The sequence below is a fragment of the Bombina bombina genome, chromosome 11, assembly GCF_027579735.1.
Source record: "Bombina bombina isolate aBomBom1 chromosome 11, aBomBom1.pri, whole genome shotgun sequence".
NCBI classification, from domain to species: Eukaryota; Metazoa; Chordata; class Amphibia; order Anura; family Bombinatoridae; genus Bombina; species Bombina bombina.
In genome coordinates, this window is record NC_069509.1 from 17,922,777 (window position 1) to 17,946,984 (window position 24,208).

At 40.0% G+C, this 24,208-nt stretch overlaps 1 protein-coding gene across 2 annotated transcripts in view; it reads right to left on the reverse strand.

The window, feature by feature from the left end:
- Positions 1–17,547, reverse strand: part of LOC128642089 (interferon-induced very large GTPase 1) — a 290,478-nt gene extending 272,931 nt beyond the window's left edge. For both annotated transcript variants that reach the window (XM_053694747.1, XM_053694746.1), the window contains exon 1: positions 17,378–17,547. In XM_053694747.1, the coding sequence (XP_053550722.1) occupies positions 17,378–17,400 (23 nt within the window). In that variant the 5' untranslated portion in view covers positions 17,401–17,547. The remainder of the gene's footprint in view (positions 1–17,377) is intronic.
- Positions 17,548–24,208: the final 6,661 nt, after the last annotated feature.

The window sequence follows — 24,208 nt, forward strand, 5'->3', positions numbered from 1 at the left end:
GTTCAAATTGATCCAAGCAGTGATCCTGTTCATCCATCCTGGAAATTATGGCAGGTAAAGGTGTATTATTAGCACCATCAGGATTCATGGCCTTTGCGTAATGTCAGGGTGCCAGGAATCAGACTGAGATGAGAAGTGCAAAAATAATCACACCTTTATTAATAGCAAAAAATAATAAAAGTCCACAAGTCAATTAACAAGTCAGGAGTCAAAACCAGAGCTGGTAGTCAGACGCGCCGAGTCGGAAGCCAAGGCGAATAGTCAGACGAGTCGGAATCAGGAACAAGGCGAACAGCAGAGTCAGGAACAAGCCAGGGATCAGGAACCACGAAGGATGTCAGACAGCCAGGTAATACACAGAAGCTCTCACAAACAGGTCTGAGACAACGCAAAGGCAAAGCATACTGAACAGAGGCCCTTTAAATAATAAGTGATGGGGGCGGAGCCTGGACGAGCTCAGTGATAGCAGCATAATCACTGAGCTCCGTGCATAAAGAATAAGGAAAGTGTGTTAAACCTTTTATATGGCAATCTAACTGCTTACAATATGCTGCAGGAGTATCACTGAGCTCACTGAGAGCAATTTGGCTGGATTAACATTGCAAAACTGCACGGAAGAGGAGATAAAAACTAAGCCAGGTGTGTGGTAATGAAAAACACGGATCCACCATTTTGAGGATTAAAGTTTGTACGCAACTGGTGGTAAAATACTTGTAGCGGCTACGAGTGAGGTACCAAAGCTTGAAAAACACTATGTGAGACTGTTCAAGGCATCCGGTAAACTGGATTACTGTTACATATGGTGGCTGACTAAGATTTAAGAAGATACAAGTGAGCGCTGTAATACACGGCCATAACTCTATACGCACACATGGGGCATAGTTAAAAGGCGCATCTAACACGTTGTACAATAGGTGTACCCATGGCTTACGGTAATCGGTTATACTACATAGAGGGTTGAAAATGGAGATCAGGGGGTGCTGTTAACGGACATATCACGAAAATAGGTGATGTAACAACAAAACAAAATTACAGTGGCTCTTAACATAATCAGCATTGACGATGCGGTGCTTCCCTTTTTTGCCTATATTTCATTTGGATTGGTATTTACCATATGCTTGATATATATTGAGTGCTGACAGTCCTCACTACAAAACATGTAATAAAAGGCGCAACCACGCTCTGCTCTGCCTATGATTTATTTGGATTGGTATTTACCATGTATCTGACATCTAAGTTATGTTGAAGATTTAAAATGATTACCAGTGTACAAAAGACATACCCACAAAGGTATATTTAATTGCTGCCAATACTAAGAGTTTCTTAGGGGGGAGACACATCTACAGAAAAGCTGCAACACGCTGCAGAGGGCGGTTGAAAAGCAGACAGGAGAGAGGCTCTCTAACTCTCAAATTAATATACAGATTGCAGACCGTAACAGATTATAAACCAGAACAGGGAGAGGATACCTGTTCCCTTTGTACATGAAATATGTCGGTCAGAAAACAAAATAAACCTCAATCTATTCCTAAGTCCTCTACACAGCATCCCTTTTTTAAACCCACCAAAGGAGGGAAAACTCCAGAAAGAGAAACCTCACCCCCAGCAGAAGACTTAGACTCAGACTCAGAGCCTCAATCAGATAACACTGACATGATTTCTATTACAAAAGCTGATCTCCAGAATCTAGTTTCAAAGCAGGATATTAACAGCATCTTTGACAAAATGCTAGAGAAAATGGACACTTTACAAAATACTGTCACTAATAGCCTGGCGGATATTAAACAGGACATACTGGAATTGGGAAGAAGAGTTGAGACACTGGAGGGCAGAGAGGACTCTGTTACAGAAGATATATCCATTTTACAACAGCAGATCTCATCCCAACAACAAGAAATAGCTGATATCAATAATAAACTAGAAGACCTGGAAAATAGAGGACGAAGATGCAACATAAGATTAAAAGGAATACCTGAGGAGGTGACTGCGTCGGAAACAAAAGACTTTTTATTACAACTATTCCAAACCATAACAGAAGATAAAGAGGAGGGCAAATTTCAAATGGAAAGAGCCCACAGACCTCTTAGAGCTCCACCAAAAAAAGGAGACCCTCCAAGGGACATCATTGTAAAAATGTTCCGCTTTCAGGAGAAAGAAGAAATAATGGCAGCAGCCAGAAAAAATCCCACCTTTAAATTTAAGGGGTCAGTCATCCAATTTTACCAAGATCTCTGCCTGAGAACACTGCAAAAACGAAGCGCATTAAGACCACTCACGCAACTGTTGTGCAAGAATCAAATTCTCTACAGATGGGGTTTTCCATTTGCACTACACATTCAATATGAAGGTAGAATAACCTCAATTGATAATCTATCAGAAATCCCGGAGATATGTAAACATTTCAAATTGGAATGCCCGGAGCTGCCAACCCCATCTCAGGAGCAAGACACAAATCGTAACCTTCCACAGCAAGGATCATCATCTAGGGGAAAATGGTCGAAGGTCCCTAAGAAAAGACAGAAAACATAACCAACCTCTGACTCTACAAATTTGCGTACAATAATCCAGTGAAGGAGGAAAAAGAAAGAAGAAGAACAATCAGGGACTGACTAGCTGGGCACGACTTGTTTAAGAGACCACACTGAAACGAGACTGACCTAGAGATAAGTATATTTCTCTTTTTGAACTATCTGTTGAAAATATATTGAGTTATTATAAAAATATTAAATTGAACATCGATGACAGATGCCAACCAATCCTCAAGTTTTTTTGTGACATTTTATACGGTGTAAATTGTATATCAGGTTGGACTTATGAAGTTCAGAGGAAACCCCAATGCAGACATGGGACGTATCTCCTCACACTTTCTAATGGAAATGTACCTAAGATTCTTATTTTCTTATGCACACACAATTTTATGTGTTTTTTTCTAACAGCACAAGTTAAAAGTTCTATATTATTTTTTACAACACAATTTGTATATTATGTTATTAGCTTAATTATTGTTATGTATTCAAAAAGGATATATTTGGTTTATACATTTATGATGTTTATGATTATGTGGTCATTGAAATGCTATTTACCCTTTTGCTCTTATAGTATGTCAGATATTAAGGGGAAAACTGAAGGTTATAGGGGGTCACTTCCTTTGCTTGCTGACTTTGTAGCGGGTGAACGGTCCCCAAATGAGAAATGCCTAGAACAATATACAGTTAAGACAATGGATAATATTAGTACTATCAGCTATAATCCCTGTTATATCTATGGAACCGTGGGCCATTCATTTGATTTCGCATAATGTTAGGGGGCTGAATTCAGACATTAAGAGACGAACAGCACTTACACAATACAGATCCTTAAAAGCCAATGTAATTTTCCTTCAGGAAATGCATTTCTTAAATTCACAAATACCCAGATATTGGAGTAGAGACTTCCCACTACACTATCATGCTACAGTCGACTCGAAAAAAAGAGGGGTCTCCATTCTCATACACTCTTCTATTCCCTTTGTCCATATAGAAACAATTAAAGATAAAGAGGGCAGATTCATAATAGTTAGAGGTCAGATACAAGGTATGGAAATCACATTCTGTAATTTATATGCTCCCAATGACAAACAAGAGAGTTTCTTTAAGCTGCTATCACATCAACTGACAGACTGGAATCAATCTAGGACGATATTAGCAGGAGACTTTAATGTGGACCTGGCATTACAAACCAGAAAAAGTCCCCAACTGATGACCAATAAACAACACAGACAGTACAACAAGGCCAAAGTGATACTAGATCACCTAAGCACACATGCCTTAATTGATTCCTGGAAGACCCTATATAGAAACACGGTAGACACCACATATTATTCTGCGGCACACAAGACGTACACAAAATTAGATTACATATTTGTCAGCCAAATTCTGCAGCCCTCCCTAGAGTCAGCTACTATACTCCCCTGTGTGTGGTCGGACCACTCGATAACACAATTGAGACTAGGCACTTTACAATCAAGGGATAGAACTAAAACATGGACTTTTGATCCTTTCTGCCTAAAAGACCCATTAAGACTAAAATCCATAACACGACAAATGTGTGAATATTGGGAAATTAACACAGGGACGACGGTGAACCCCATATCAACTTGGGCAGCTCACAAAACCTTCCTAAGAGGACTACTTATAAAAGAAAAAGCTGCCATGACTAAAAAAAGTAACAGTCAAAGGCTATAACTCCAAAAAGACATAAGCATACTGGAACAACGACATAGACTTACACAATCTAAGACTATTTATCAACAACTGCAAGAAAATCGCTCGACATTAGCCAACATTCTTAATGACCAGTCAGTCAGGGCAGCATTCAGACTTAAAACCAATTACTATATATACTCCAATAAACCAGACAGATATCTGGCTAATAAAATTTGTGACAAATTGAGAGTAGCGGCTATAACGCAAATTCAGAAACTAGACGGCACCAACACAACACACCCGCAGGAAATAGTTGACTGTTTTGCTGATTATTATAGTGACCTATACGATGGAAACCAGGTGATTCATTCCGCACAAACTAAAGCCTCACTAACTAACTTTTTTAACGAAACGCAACTGGCTTCTTTGACGGAAAAAGACAGGGACGGCTTGAACCAAGACATTACAATGACTCAAGTTCAATAGGCAGTGAAGGATTTAAAACCAGGAAAGGCCCCGGGTCCTGATGGACTCCCGGGAGAATATTACAAACTATTTCAGTCCTCACTGATCTCCCATTTGGTTAAATTTTCAAATCATGTTATGCAGGGAAATGCAATCCCCCCAGATCTCCTTAGAGCACGGATAGCTGTCATACCCAAACCAGAGAAAAATAACAAGTGGTGTGCAAGTTATAGACCATCTCTCTCATAAACCAAGATCTCAAAATCTTTAATAAGATATTAGCTAACAGACTTTAAACCATACTACCAGATATCGTTCACCCAGATCAGGTTGGGTTTGTGATGGGTAGGGAGGCCCCTGATAACATTAGACGCATACTCACGACCATTAACCAACTGACAAAGACGAAATTGCCTTCTCTGGTTCTATCATTGGACGCGGAGAAGGCGTTCGACAGGATCGACTGGACTTATATGTTCGCTGTATTGGATAAGATGGAATTTAGAGGCCCATTTGTGACAGCTCTACGAGGCATATATTCTGCACCTAGAGCCACGGTTAGGGCTATTGGATACCACTCCAAACTTATAAATATTAAAAATGGTACAAGACAGGGATGCCCTCTTTCGCCGTTGTTGTTCGCGCTCTGCATGGAACCCTTAGCCGCTAGCATTAGACAAAACCCGGATATTACAGGCTTCCAACTTAAACAGAAGGATTACAAGATTGCCCTCTTTGCGGATGATGTCTTGCTGACCTTAACTAAACCCTTGACATCTCTTACTAGCCTTTATGACGTCCTGGGCCAGTTCTCTGCCATATCGGGATATAAAATAAATATGGACAAAAGTGAAGCAATGGCAATAGCATTGCCGCCCCAAACAAAAAAATTAATTGAGCTTAATTTTGAATTTTCATGGGTTAAGTCATACATCAAATACTTGGGAATTAACTTATCTATTCAATTTACAGATCTTTATAGAATCAATTATTTACCTTTATACAGAGATATCCGAAAGGATATCGCAAGGTGGAAACACCTTAACTTTTCGTGGTATGGCAGAATTTCAGCAATAAAAATGAATATTCTCCCGAGATTGCTATATCTATTCAGGACCTTGCCTATAGCGGTTCCTAGAAAAGATTTAGAAACAATGCAATCAGAATTTACTTATTTTGTCAATAACAAAAAGCATTCTAGAATCCCCTTTCAGATAATGACCAAGTATAGACAGCTAGGTGGGATCGGAGTCCCTAACTTGCTAGATTACTATGATGCCTCCAGACTGGCCCAAACAGCACTAATAGGATCTTCTAACCCTGATATAATATGGATAGGGATGGAATCGGATTTGGGAGAATTAGACTCTCCGGATGCTCTAATATGGGACACTTCTGTGTCTTTACAAAAAATGTATAACTATTCTCAGATCACTGGTCACTCGGTGGAACACTGGAGGACCCTCAATAAAAAGAAAAAACTGGTCCCAGATAACTCACTTAAGACACCACTGAGATATCTTATCCCAAGGGAATACAGGAAGCAATTGGACAAATGGGTAAATAAAGGTCTTTACAGGGTAGGAGATATGATATCACATGGTAAACCATTTACTTTTACACAAACTCAGGAAAAGCTGGCACCAGACCCCCTTAGATGGTATTTATACCTGCAAGTTACTTCTGCCTTACATAAATTTATGTTAAACACACAAAACCAACTTAGCACCATTTTGGAGAAAATAGGCTGCACTGACACTAGACAGAAACATGCCATCTCATGCCTATACATAGCGTTACAATCCACTACAAGTGAGGAAAAGTCCTCTCTTATGTGCAAATGGGAGACTGATATGGGCAATAGTTTGGAGGTGAAGGTATGGCATGAATTTCTTTATACCTCATGCAGAGGATTGATTAGTGCAGACCTATGAGAGAATAGCTACAAGACCATCTTTAGGTGGTATCTAACCCCAATAAAAACCTCCCACTTTACAGAGTTAAGAAATAGAAAATGCTACAGGGGATGTAATGAAATAGGAACTTATATACACATGTGGTGGGAGTGCCGCGAGATTAAACAGATCTGGTCAAGGTTGTCTGGCCTTCTTAGTACACTACTGGAGGAACAGATAACATTGAATATGTCCCAGGGACTCCTCAACATGCCACTTTCAAAATATCATCACCATATAAATACGTTCATTAGAATACTTTGCACAGTCACTAGAATAACCATTGCTAAATATTGGAGGGAGAAGGCACCAATATGGCAGGAGGTCTTAGATAGAATTAGTTTGACACACAAACTTCATGAAACTGCAGCTTTTATCCTAGGAAACGTAGATACTTACCACAAAATATGGTTTTACTGGTTGATGCAGACAAGACGACACACTAACTCTCGTGAGGCTCTAAACTAAGACTGTAGATAGGCTGTTGGTACAGACTGGAGAAAGCTGACATGAGACGGTTCTGATAGCTATTATATCCCCTATATGGAGTATAGTTCTTAAGGTACCAAATGGCAATGACACACAAAATATGTACTTATCAATTGACCACTTGTTATTTTATTTGTTTTAATTTTTCTTTGTTTGTTCATGATTTTTCTTTTTATTTTTTGAAGTTCTATTGAAGTTTTATCCTTTATCAGTTTTGGAAAAAATATTATGCAGAACATTTATACTACTAATCATATTGTTTGGTGCATCGGTAGGAGACTGGTCTATATCGTTAGGATTAAAACCACATGGAGAGTAAATATATACAACTGTATGGACAATGGGGACTATTATTGCAGCCAACAATTGATGGTAAAAAGTTGATACAGAAAATGGAAGATGTATAATTACCATATTGATGTAATACCTAAAGATTCTGTGATGTACCACTATATGAGTACTTCTCAAGAAATGATGTGATGTATTTTGCATAAGAATAATAAAAAATATTTTAACATAAATAATAAGTGATGACATCACAATTCTGAGACTTCATCCTGTCTCACATGGATGATGTACACCAGTCTGGCCATAAAAGGAAGTGCAGGAAATGAGCAGCATCCCCCACAATGCACCAGAGTTCAACAAGAGAGGTGAGTAAAATGGCTGCCAGCAGCACATGGCAAAGAAAACAGGGAAAAAACCCTGACACCATGTCTAATTTTTCATTCATTCAATTTGAAGTGAGGGTGGATAGATTGAAACCTTTCAAAATTTCTTGCCGCGCTACTAGTTCGTACTTTTTGTTTAATGTCATCCCAATGTTCAGTAATTCTGTCTTTAAAAACTTGCTTTGTTTAGCCAACATAATAAGTGGTGCATGAACAAAAAAAGCAAATGTAAAAACCATTCCATGTTACAGTTGACAAAATGTCTAAGTTTAAAGACCCTGCCATCTTTTGCTGAGAACTCTTTGGTCTTTACCATAAATCTACAAGCCACACAGTTACCATAAGGGAAATTACCTATTTTATGGTTCATTAGCCAATAATTTTCTGAGGGTCTTGACACATACCTACTCCTAACCAATTTATCCTGCAAGCTTGCGGCTCTTTTTGCAGTGAGGCAGGAATGATCTCCTACCTCACAGGCCACACCTTCATCATTAAGAAGTATGTCCCAATTTTTTCTTTAGTATGCTCCTCAAACTGTTCCAATGGCAGTGAACAGTAGAGGGGGATTTATTCTTGCTGGAAAATAGAAGGAGATCACAATCTGTATGTCCTGAACTTCTGATCAGATACACATATTACAAACTAGTCCAGTACACAAGCACAGTTACACACAGCAGGACCTAAGCTTCTGATCATATACACGTATGACACACTAGTCTAGTACACAAGCACAGTCACACACAGCAGGACCTGAGCTTCTGATCATATACACGTATGACACACTAGTCTAGTACACAAGCACAGTTACACACAGCAGGACCTAAGCTTCTGATCATATACACGTATGACACACTAGTCTAGTACACAAGCACAGTCACACACAGCAGGACCTGAGCTTCTGATCATATACACGTATGACACACTAGTCTAGTACACAAGCACAGTCACACACAGCAGGACCTGAGCATCTGATCATATACACGTATGACACACTAGTCTAGTACACAAGCACAGTCACACACAGCAGGACCTGAGCTTCTGATCATATACACGTATGACACACTAGTCTAGTACACAAGCACAGTCACACACAGCAGGACCTGAGCTTCTGATCATATACACGTATGACACACTAGTCTAGTACACAAGCACAGTCACACACAGCAGGACCTGAGCGTCTGATCATATACATATATGACACTCTAGTCTAATACACAAGCACAGTCACACACAGTAGGACCTGAGCTTCTGATCATATACACGTATGACACACTAGTCTAGTACACAAGCACAGTCACACACAGCAGGACCTGAGCATCTGATCATATACACATATGACACACTAGTCTACTACACAAGGCACAGTCACACACAGCAGGACCTTAGCATCTGATCATATACACGTATGACACACTAGTCTAATACACAAGCACAGTCACACACAGCAGGACCTGAACTTCTGATCATAAACACGTATGACACACGAGTCTAGTACACAAGCACAGTCACACACAGCAGGACCTGAGCTTCTGATCATATACATGTATAACACACTAGTCTAGTACACAAGCACAGTCATACACAGCAGGACCTGAGCTACTGATCATATACACGTATGACACAATAGTCTAGTACACAAGCACAGTCACACACAGCAGGACCTGAGATTCTAATCATATACACGTATGACACACTAGTCTAATACACAAGCACAGTCACACACAGCAGGACCTGAGCTTATGATCATATACACGTATGACACACTAGAATAATACACATGCACAGTCACACACAGCAGGACCTGAGCTTCTGATCATACACACATATGACACACTAGTCTAATACACAAGCACAGTCACACACAGCAGGACCTGAGCTTCTGATCATATACACATATGACACACTAGTCTAATACACAAGCACAGTCACACACAGCAGGACCTGAGCTTCTGATCATATACACGTATGACACACTAGTCTAGTACACAAGACACAGTTACACAGAGCAAGACCTGAGCTTCTGATCATATACACGTATGACACACTAATCTAATACACATGCACAGTCACACACAGCAGGACCTGAGCTTCTGATCATATACACGTATGACACACTAGTCTAGTACACAAGCACAGTCACACACAGCAGGACCTGAGCTTCTGATCATATACACGTATGACACACTAGTCTAGTACACAATACACAGTCAGAAACAGCAGGACCTGAGCTTCTGATCATATACACGTATGACACACTAGTCTAGTACACAAGCACAGTCAAACACAGCAGGACCTGAGCTTCTGATCATATACACGTATGACACACTGGTCTTGTACACAAGCACAGTCACACACAGCAGGACGTGAGCTACTGATCATATACACGTATGACACACTAGTCTAGTACACAAGCACAGTCACACACAGCAGGACCTGAGCTTCTGATCATATACACGTATGACACACTAGTATAGTACACAAGCACAGTCACACACAGCAGGACCTGAACTTCTAATCATATACACGTATGACACACTAGTCTAGTACACAAGTACAGTCACACACAGCAGGACCTGAGCTTCTGATCATATACACGTATGGCACACTAGTCTAGTACACAAGCACAGTCACACACAGCAGGGCCTGAGATTCTGATCATATACATGTATGAGACACTAGTCTAGTACACAAGCACAGTCACACAGAGCAGGACCTTAGCATCTGATCATATACACGTATGACACACTAGTCTAGTACACAAGCACAGTCACACACAGCGAGACCTGAGCTTCTGATCATATACACATATGACACACTAGTCTAATACACAAGCACAGTCACACACAGAGAGACCTGAGCTTCTGATCATATACACGTATGACACACTAGTCTAGTACACAAGCACAGTCACACACAACAGGACCTGAGCTTCTGATCATATACACGTATGATACACTAGTCTAGTACACAAGACACAGTCACACATAGCAGGACCTAAGCTTCTGATCATATACACGTATGACACACTAGTCTAGTACACAAGCACAGTCACACACAGCAGGACCTGAGCATCTGATCATATACACGTATGACACACTAGTCTAGTACACAATACACAGTCATACACAGCAGGACCTGAGCATCTGATCATATACGCGTATGACACACTAGTATAGTACACAAGCACAGTCACACACAGCAGGACCTGAGCTACTGATCATATACACGTATGACACACTAGTCTAGTACACAAGCACAGTCACACACAGCAGGACCTGAGCTTCTGATCATATACACGTATGACACACTAGTCTAGTACACAAGCACAGTCACACACAGCAGGGCCTGAGCTTCTGATCATATACACGTATGATACACTAGTCTAGTACACAAGCACAGTCACAAACAGCAGGACCTGAGCTTCTGATCATATACACGTATGACACACTAGTCTAGTACACAAGCACAGTCACACACAGCAGGACCTGAGCTTCTGATCATATACACGTATGACACACTAGTATAGTACACAAGCACAGTCACACACAGCAGGACCTGAGCTACTGATCATATACACGTATGACACACTAGTCTAATACACAAGCACAGTCACACACAGCAGGACCTGAGCTACTGATCATATACACGTATGACACACTAGTCTAGTACACAAGCACAGTCACACACAGCAGGACCTGAGCATCTGATCATATACACGTATGACACACTAGTCTAGTACACAAGCACAGTCACACACAGCAGGACCTGAGCTTCTAATAATATACACGTATGACACACTAGTCTAGTACACAAGCACAGTCACACACAGCAGGACCTGAGCTTCTGATCATATACACGTATGACACACTAGTCTAATACACAAGCACAGTCACACACAGCAGGACCTGAGCTTCTGATCATATACACGTATGACACACTAGTCTAGTACACAAAACACAGTCACACACAGCAGGACCTGAGCATCTGATCATATACACGTATGACACACTAGTCTAGTACACAAGCACAGTCACACACAGCAGGACCTGAGATTCTGATCATATACATGTATAACACACTAGTCTAATACACAAGCACAGTCACACACAGCAGGACCTGAGCTTCTAATAATATACACGTATGACACACTAGTCTAGTACACAAGCACAGTCACACACAGCAGGACCTGAGCTTCTGATCATATACACGTATGACACACTAGTCTAATACACAAGCACAGTCACACACAGCAGGACCTGAGCTTCTGATCATATACACGTATGACACACTAGTCTAGTACACAAGCACAGTCACACACAGCAGGATCTGAGCTTCTGATCATATACACGTATGGCACACTAGTCTAGTACACAAGCACAGTCACACACAGCAGGACCTGAGCTACTGATCATATACACGTATGACACACTAGTCTAATACACAAGCACAGTCACACACAGCAGGACCTGAGCTTCTGATCATATACACGTATGACACACTAGTCTAGTACACAAGCACAGTCACACACAGCAGGACCTGAGCTACTGATCATATACACGTATGACACACTAGTCTAGTACACAAGCACAGTCACGCACAGCAGGACATGAGCTTCTGATCATATACACGTATGACACACTAGTCTAATACACAAGCACAGTCACACACAGCAGGACCTGAGCTTCTGATCATATACACGTATGACACACTAGTCTAATACACAAGCACAGTCACACACAGCAGGACCTGAGCTACTGATCATATACACGTATGACACACTAGTCTAGTACACAAGCACAGTCACACATAGCAGGACATGAGCTTCTGATCATATACACGTATGACACAGTAGTCTAGTACACAAGCACAGTCACCCACAGCAGGACCTTAGCTTCTGATCATATACACGTATGATACACTAGTCTAATACACAAGCACAGTCACACACAGCAGGACCTGAGCTTCTGATCATATACACGTATGACACACTAGTCTAGTACACAAGCACAGTCACACACAGCAGGACCTGAGCTACTGATCATATACACGTATGGCACACTAGTCTAGTACACAAGCACAGTCACACACAGCAGGACCTGAGCTTCTGATCATATACACGTATAACACACTAGTCTAATACACAAGCACAGTCACACACAGCAGGACCTGAGCTTCTGATAATATACACGTATGACACACTAGTCTAGTACACAAGCACAGTCACACACAGCAGGACCTGAGCTTCTGATCATATACACGTATGACACAGTAGTCTAGTACACAAGCACAGTCACACACAGCAGGACCTGAGCTTCTGATCATATACACGTATGACACACTAGTCTAGTACACAAGCACAGTCACACACAGCAGGACCTGAGCTTCTGATCATATACACGTATGGCACGCTAGTCTAGTACACAAGCACAGTCACACACAGCAGGATCTGAGCTACTGATCATATACACGTATGACACACTAGTCTAATACACAAGCACAGTCACACACAGCAGGACCTGAGCTTTTGATCATATACACGTATGACACACTAGTCTAGTACACAAGCACAGTCACACACAGCAGGACCTGAGCTACTGATCATATACACGTATGACACACTAGTCTAGTACACAAGCACAGTCACGCACAGCAGGACATGAGCTTCTGATCATATACACGTATGACACACTAGTCTAATACACAAGCACAGTCACACACAGCAGGACCTGAGCATCTGATCATATACACGTATGACACACTAGTCTAGTACACAAGCACAGTCACACACAGCAGGACCTGAGCTTCTGATCATATACACGTATGACACACTAGTCTAGTACACAAGCACAGTCACACACAGCAGGACCTGAGCTTCTGATCATATACACGTATGACACACTAGTCTAATACACAAGCACAGTCACACACAGCAGGATCTGAGCTACTGATCATATACGCGTATGACACACTAGTCTAGTACACAAGCACAGTCACACATAGCAGGACCTGAGCTTCTGATCATATACACGTATGACACACTAGTCTAATACACAAGCACAGTCACACACAGCAGGACCTGAGCTTCTGATCATATACACGTATGACACACTAGTCTAGTACACAAGCACAGTCACCCACAGCAGGACCTGAGCTTCTGATCATATACACGTATGATACACTAGTCTAATACACAAGCACAGTCACACACAGCAGGACCTGAGCTTCTGATCATATACACGTATGACACACTAGTCTAGTACACAAGCACAGTCACACACAGCAGGACCTGAGCTTCTGATCATATACATGTATAACACACTAGTCTATTACACAAGCACAGTCACACACAGCAGGACCTGAGCTTCTGATAATATACACGTATGACACACTAGTCTAGTACACAAGCACAGTCACACACAGCAGGACCTGAGCTTCTGATCATATACACGTATGACACACTAGTCTAATACACAAGCACAGTCACACACAGCAGGACCTGAGCTTCTGATCATATACACGTATGACACACTAGTCTAGTACACAAGCACAGTCACACACAGCAGGACCTGAGCTTCTGATCATATACACGTATGACACACTAGTCTAGTACACAAGCACAGTCACACACAGCAGGACCTGAGCTTCTGATCATATACACGTATGGCACACTAGTCTAGTACACAAGCACAGTCACACACAACAGGACCTGAGCTACTGATCATATACACATATGACACACTAGTCTAATACACAAGCACAGTCACACACAGCAGGACCTGAGCTTCTGATCATATACACGTATGACACACTAGTCTAGTACACAAGCACAGTCACACACAGCAGGACCTGAGCTACTGATCATATACACGTATGACACACTAGTCTAGTACACAAGCACAGTCACGCACAGCAGGACATGAGCTTCTGATCATATACACGTATGACACACTAGTCTAATACACAAGCACAGTCACACACAGCAGGACCTGAGCATCTGATCATATACACGTATGACACACTAGTCTAGTACACAAGCACAGTCACACACAGCAGGACCTGAGCTTCTGATCATATACACGTATGACACACTAGTCTAGTACACAAGCACAGTCACACACAGCAGGACCTGAGCTTCTGATCATATACACGTATGACACACTAGTCTAATACACAAGCACAGTCACACACAGCAGGACCTGAGCTACTGATCATATACGCGTATGACACACTAGTCTAGTACACAAGCACAGTCACACATAGCAGGACCTGAGCTTCTGATCATATACACGTATGACACACTAGTCTAATACACAAGCACAGTCACACACAGCAGGACCTGAGCTTCTGATCATATACACGTATGACACACTAGTCTAGTACACAAGCACAGTCACCCACAGCAGGACCTGAGCTTCTGATCATATACACGTATGATACACTAGTCTAATACACAAGCACAGTCACACACAGCAGGACCTGAGCTTCTGATCATATACACGTATGACACACTAGTCTAGTACACAAGCACAGTCACACACAGCAGGACCTGAGCTTCTGATCATATACATGTATAACACACTAGTCTATTACACAAGCACAGTCACACACAGCAGGACCTGAGCTTCTGATAATATACACGTATGACACACTAGTCTAGTACACAAGCACAGTCACACACAGCAGGACCTGAGCTTCTGATCATATACACGTATGACACACTAGTCTAATACACAAGCACAGTCACACACAGCAGGACCTGAGCTTCTGATCATATACACGTATGACACACTAGTCTAGTACACAAGCACAGTCACACACAGCAGGACCTGAGCTTCTGATCATATACACGTATGACACACTAGTCTAGTACACAAGCACAGTCACACACAGCAGGACCTGAGCTTCTGATCATATACACGTATGGCACACTAGTCTAGTACACAAGCACAGTCACACACAACAGGACCTGAGCTACTGATCATATACACATATGACACACTAGTCTAATACACAAGCACAGTCACACACAGCAGGACCTGAGCTTCTGATCATATACACGTATGACACACTAGTCTAGTACACAAGCACAGTCACACACAGCAGGACCTGAGCTACTGATCATATACACGTATGACACACTAGTCTAGTACACAAGCACAGTCACGCACAGCAGGACATGAGCTTCTGATCATATACACGTATGACACACTAGTCTAGTACACAAGCACAGTCACACACAGCAGGACCTGAGCTTCTGATCATATACACGTATGGCACACTAGTCTAATACACAAGCACAGTCACACACAGCAAGACCTGAGCTACTGATCATATACACGTATGACACACTAGTCTAGTACACAAGCACAGTCACACATAGCAGGACCTGAGCTTTTGATCATATACACGTATGACACAGTAGTCTAGTACACAAGCACAGTCACCCACAGCAGGACCTTAGCTTCTGATCATATACACGTATGATACACTAGTCTAATACACAAGCACAGTCACACACAGCAGGACCTGAGCTTCTGATCATATACACGTATGACACACTAGTCTAGTACACAAGCACAGTCACGCACAGCAGGACATGAGCTTCTGATCATATACACGTATGACACACTAGTCTAGTACACAAGCACAGTCACACACAGCAGGACCTGAGCTTCTGATCATATACACGTATGACACACTAGTCTAGTACACAAGCACAGTCACACACAGCAGGACCTGAGCTACTGATCATATACACGTATGACACACTAGTCTAGTACACAAGCACAGTCACACACAGCAGGACCTGAGCTACTGATCATATACACGTATGACACACTAGTCTAATACACAAGCACAGTCACACATAGCAGGACCTGAGCTTTTGATCATATACACGTATGACACACTAGTCTAATACACAAGCACAGTCTCACACAGCAGGACCTGAGCTTATGATCATATACACGTATGATACACTAGTCTAGTACACAAGCACAGTCACACACAGCAGGACCTGAGCTTCTGATCATATACACGTATGACACACTAGTCTAGTACACAAGCACAGTCACACACAGCAGGACCTGAACTTCTGATCATATACACGTATGACACACTAGTCTAGTACACAAGCACAGTCACACACAGCAGGACCTGAGCTTCTGATCATATACACGTATGATACACTAGTCTAGTACACAAGCACAGTCACACACAGCAGGACCTGAGCTTCTGATCATATACACGTATGACACACTAGTCTAATACACAAGCACAGTCACACACAGCAGCACCTGAGCTTCTGATCATATACACGTATGACACACTAGTCTAATACACAAGCACAGTCACTCACAGCAGGACCTGAGCTTCTGATCATATACACGTATGACACACTAGTCTAGTACACAAGCACAGTCACACACAGCAGGACCTGAGCTTCTGATCATATACACGTATGGCACACTAGTCTAGTACACAAGCACAGTCACACACAGCAGGACCTGAGCTTCTGATCATATACACGTATGAAACACTAGTCTAGTACACAAGCACAGTCACACATAGCACACACTGACATAAACCAATTTTCTGATAATATTCTCACCCCCAAGGCCAACTGATGTTCATCTCTGCTGTCAGATCAGCGCTGGTGTCACTCACACTGGGAGATGTCACTGCACTAAGATGTCACTGTCACACTCACGTCTGTGCTCAGCTTCTGCACTAATAGACTGTTTAGCACAAGCCGAAACCAGAGGCTGAAGCTTCTTTCACTTTCTGTTTGACTCAAACACTGAAATGTTACATTACTACACTAGGGGCGGAGTATACAGCACTGTACACGTATAGCACTGTGTAATACAGAGATACACACATATATACAGCACTGTGTAATACAGAGATACACACACATATACAGCACTGTGTAATACAGAGATACACACATATATACAGCACTATGTAATACAGAGATACACACATATATATACTGAACTGTGTAATACAGAGATACACACATATATACAGCACTGTGTAATACAGATATACACATATATACAGCACTGTGTAATACAGAGATGCATACATATATACAGCACTGTGTAATACAGAGATACACACATATATACTGCCCTGTGTAATACAGAGATACACACATATACAGCACTGTGTAATACAGATACACACATATATACAGTACTGTGTAATACAGAGATACACACATATGTACAGTACTGTGTAATACAGAGATACACACATATATACAGTACTGTGTAATACAGAGATACACACATATATACAGTACTGTGTAATACAGAGATACACACATATATACAGTACTGTGTAATACAGATATACACACATATATACAGCACTGTGTAATACAGAGATACACACATATATACAGCACTGTGTAATACAGAGATACACACATATATACAGCACTGTGTAATACTGAGATACACACATATGTACAGTACTGTGTAATACAGAGATACACACATATATACAGCACTGTGTAATACAGAGATACACACATATATACAGCACTGTGTAATACAGAGATACACACATATATACAGCACTGTGTAATACAGAGATATACACATATATACAGCACTGTGTAATACAGAGATATACACATATATACAGCACTGTGTAATACAGATACACACATATATACAGCACTGTGTAATACAGAGATACACACATATATACAGCACTGTGTAATACAGATACACACATATATACAGCACTGTGTAATACAGAGATACACACATATATACAGCACTGTGTAATACAGATACACACATATATACAGCACTGTGTAATACAGATACACATATATACAGCACTGTGTAATACAGAGATACACACATATATACAGCACTGTGTAATACAGAGAAACACACATATATACAGCACAGTGTAATACAGAGATACACACACATATATACAGCACTGTGTAATACTGAGATACACACATATGTACAGCACTGTGTAATACAGAGACACACACATATATACAGCACTGTGTAATACAGAGACACACACATATATACAGCACTGTACACGTATAGCACTGTGTAATACAGAGATACACACATATATACAGCACTGTGTAATACTGAGATACACAAATATATACAGCACTGTGTAATACAGAGATACACACATATATACAGCACAGTGTAATACAGAGATCCACACATATATACAGCACTGTGTAATACAGAGATACACACATATATACAGTACTGTGTAATACAGATACACACATATATACAGCACTGTGTAATACAGAGATACACACATATATACAGCACTGTGTAATAGTGAGATACACACATATATACAGTACTGTGTAATACAGATATACACATATATATACAGCACTGTGTAATACAGATATACACATATATATACAGCACTGTGTAATAGTGAGATACACACATATATACAGTACTGTGTAATACAGAGATACACACATATATACAGTACTGTGTAATACAGATATACACATATATATACAGCACTGTGTAATAGTGAGATACACACATATATACAGTACTGTGTAATACAGAGATACACACATATATACAGTACTGTGTAATACAGATATACACATATATATACAGCACTGTGTAATAGTGAGATACACACATATATACAGTACTGTGTAATACAGATATACACATATATATACAGCACTGTGTAATAGTGAGATACACACATATATACAGTACTGTGTAATACAGAGATACACACATATATACAGTACTGTGTAATACAGAGATACACACATATATACAGCACTGTGTAATACAGAGATACACACATATATACAGTACTGTGTAATACAGATACACACATATATACAGTACTGTGTAATACAGATATACACATATATATACAGCACTGTGTAATAGTGAGATACACACATATATACAGCACTGTGTAATACAGAGATACACACATATATACAGTACTGTGTAATACAGATATACACATATATATACAGCACTGTGTAATAGTGAGATACACACATATATACAGCACTGTGTAATACAGAGATACACACACATATATACAGCACTGTGTAATACAGAGATATACATATATACACAGCACTGTGTAATGCAGAGATACACACATATATACAGCACTGTGTAATACAGAGATACACACATATATACAGCACTGTGTAATACAGAGATACACACATATACAGCACTGTGTAATACAGAGATACACACATATATACAGCACTGTGTAATACAGAGATACACACATATATACAGCACTTTGTAATACAGAGATCCATTCATATATACAGCACTGTGTAATACAGAGATGTACACTAATATACAGCACTTTGTAATACAGAGATACACACATATGTACAGCACTGTGTAATACAGAGATACACACATATATACAGCACTGTGTAATACAAAGATACACACATATATACAGCACTGTGTAATACAAAGATACGCACATATATACAGCACTGTGTAATACAGAGATACACACATATATACAGCACTGTGTAATACAGAGATACACACATATATACAGCACTGTGTAATACAGAGATGCATTCATATATACAGCACTGTGTAATACAGAGATATACACATATATACAGCACTGTGTAATACAGAGATCCACACATATACAGCACTGTGTAATACAGAGATACACACATATATACAGCACTTTGTAATACAGAGATATACAGATATATACAGCACTGTGTAATACAGAGATTCACACATATACAGCACTGTGTAATACAGAGATCCACACATATACAGCACTGTGTAATACAAAGATACACACATATATACAGCACTGTGTAATACAGAGATCCACACATATACAGCACTGTGTAATACAGAGATCCACACATATACAGCACTGTGTAATACAAAGATACACACATATATACAGCACTGTGTAATACAGAGATCCACACATATACAGCACTGTGTAATACAAAGATACACACATATACAGCACTGTGTAATACAGAGATCCACACATATATACAGCACTGTGTAATACAGAGATCCACACATATACAGCACTGTGTAATACAGAGATACACACATATATACAGCACTGTGTAATACAGAGATACACACATATATACAGCACTGTGTAATGCAGAGATGCACACATATATACAGCACTGTGTAATACAGAGATCCACACATATACAATACCCCCCAACTGTCCCGATTTTCGCGGGACAGTCCCGATTTTAGGGGTCTGTCCCTCTGTCCCGATTTGCTAGCCATCTGTCCCGATTTGCCCCAGGCATTTAAAAATAAAAAAAAAATAATTTTTTTTTTTTTTTTTTTTTTTTTTTTTAAATTCTGTTGGGCCCATACTCAGAAGCAGCTGGCTTTGCTCTCACAGGATTAGATATCTGTTATATTCCCTGTGGAAAAGGAATGGTGTGTGGGTTAAGCAGGAGTAAGAAGGCTGTATACACTCTGACCACGGGTAATGGTGACCTCTCTAACCTACCTCTGGTAGTGATGATGTCTAACCCCTGGTGATAATACTAGCATGCCTTCAGTTTTATACAATGAGCAGTGCTAATACCAGGGTAACGAACAGTGTAATGAACAGTGGCAGCCGCAGACTGCCAGCTAATGTGCTTGCCAACCCCAGGACCCCATACAATGAATTACAGATACCCATATATGATGTAGTGTGTGTCTATCTGTATCCATAACTGTGTGTGTATCTGTATGTATAAGTTTATGCTATGTAGTGTGTGTGTGTGTGTGTGTCTGCATGTATAAATGTAAGCTTTGTAGTGTGTGTATGTGTATCTGCATGTATAAGTGTGTTTCTGCATGTATAAGTGTATGCTATGTAGTGTGTGTGTGTCTGCATGTATAAGTGTATACTATGTAGTGTCTGTGTATCTGCATGTATAAGTGTATGCTATGTAGTGTGTGTGTGTGTATCTGCATGTGTAAGTGTATGCTATGTAGTGTGTGTGTATCTGCATGTATAAGTGTATGCTATGTAGTGTGTGTGTATCTGCATGTATAAGTGTATGCTATGTAGTGTGTGTGTATCTACATGTATAAGTGTATACTATGTAGTGTGTGTGTGTGTGTATCTGCATGTATAAGTGTTTGCTATGTAGTGTGTGTGTATCTGCATGTGTAAGTGTATGCTATGTAGTGTGTGTGTATCTACATGTATAAGTGTATACTATGTAGTGTGTGTGTGTGTATCTGCATGTATAAGTGTATGCTATGTAGTGTGTGTGTATCTGCATGTATAAGTGTATGCTATGTAGTGTGTGTGTATCTGCCTGTATAAGTGTATGCTATGTAGTGTGTGTGTGTGTGTATCTGCATGTATAAGTGTATGCTATGTAGTGTGTGTGTATCTGCATGTATAAGTGTATGCTATGTAGTGTGTGTATGTATCTGCATGTATAAGTGTATGCTATGTAGTGTGTGTGTATCTGCATGTATAAGTGTAAGCTATGTAGTGAGTGTGTATCTGCATGTGTAAGTGTATGCTATGTAGTGTGTGTGTGTGTATCTGCATGTGTAAGTGTATGCTATGTAGTGTGTGTGTATCTGCATGTATAAGTGTATGCTATGTAGTGTATGTGTATCTGCATGTATAAGTGTATGCTATGTAGTGTATGTGTATCTGCATGTATAAGTGTATGCTATGTGGTATGTGTGTGTATCTGCATGTATAAGTGTAAGCTATGTAGTGTGTGTGTATCTGCATGTATAAGTGTATGCTGTGTAGTGTGTGTATCTGCATGTGTAAGTGTATACTATGTAGTGTGTGTATGTGTATCTACATGTGTAAGTGTATACTATGTAGCGTGCTTCTGTGCATTTTTGCTGACTTTAAAGGCCAGAATCTAGAATATTAATGGGGAATGCAGAGAGTAGTTTTAAAGAATTTATTAATAAATGTGCAATTAAGATAAAAATATTTAGCAATGTCTTTGCAAAGGCTAATTAAATACAGCGCTCACATAGCCATACCAGTGGTTTGAGCTTGTGTTTGATTTGCTGCCTAAGTGTATTAAAATATATGACTTTATTTAGAATGTTATTTTTATTACTTTGGTCTTATGATTTATTTAAGCCCCGCCCACCACATTTCAATTTTTTTGCCTGGGGGTGGGGGGTCCCTCTTTTTAATTTTGAAATGTTGGGAGGTAACACTGTGTAATACAGAGATCCACACATATACAGCACTGTGTAATACAGAGATACACACATATATACAGCTCTGTGTAATACAGAGATCCACACATATACAGCACTGTCTAATACAGAGATACACATATATACAGCACTGTGTAATACAGAGATCCACACATATATACAGCACTGTGTAATACAGAGATACACACATATATACAGCACTGTGTAATACAGAGATACACACATATATACAGCACTGTGTAATACAGAGATCCACACATATATACAGCACTGTGTAATACAGAGATACACACATATATACAGCACTGTGTAATACAGAGATCCACACATATATACAGCACTGTGTAATACAGAGATCCACACATATACAGCACTGTGTAATACAGAGATACACACATATATACAGCACTGTGTAATACAGAGATCCACACATATACAGCACTGTGTAATAAAGAGATACACACATATATACAGCATTGTGTAATACAGAGATATACACATTTATACAGCACTGTGTAATACAGAGATACACACATATTTACAGCACCGTGTAATACAGAGATACACACATATACAGCACTGTGTAATACAGAGATACACACATATATACAGCACTGTGTAATACAGAGATACACACATATATACAGCACTGTGTAATACAGAGATACACACATTTATACAGCACTGTGTAATACAGAGATACACACATATTTACAGCACCGTGTAATACAGAGATACACACATATACAGCACTGTGTAATACAGAGATACACACATATATACAGCACTGTGTAATACAGAGATCCACACATATATACAGCACGGTGTAATACAGATACACACATATATACAGCACTGTGTAATACAGAGATGCACACATATTTACAGCACAGTGTAATACAGAGATACACACATTTATACAGCACTGTGTAATACAGAGATCCACACATATATACAGCACTGTGTAATACAGAGATACACACATATATACAGTAATATGTAATACAGAGATACACACATATATACAGCACTGTGTAATACAGAGATACATACAAATATACATAAGGGATTAAATGCCATATCCTCCTCTGTGGAAAGAATAACTTATAACTATATACATTCTTGGTTTAACATAAACTCAACTTAGTTTCTAAACGTAGAAATAAATAACACACAAAATAACGACACAACAACTTTTTATGGTTAGA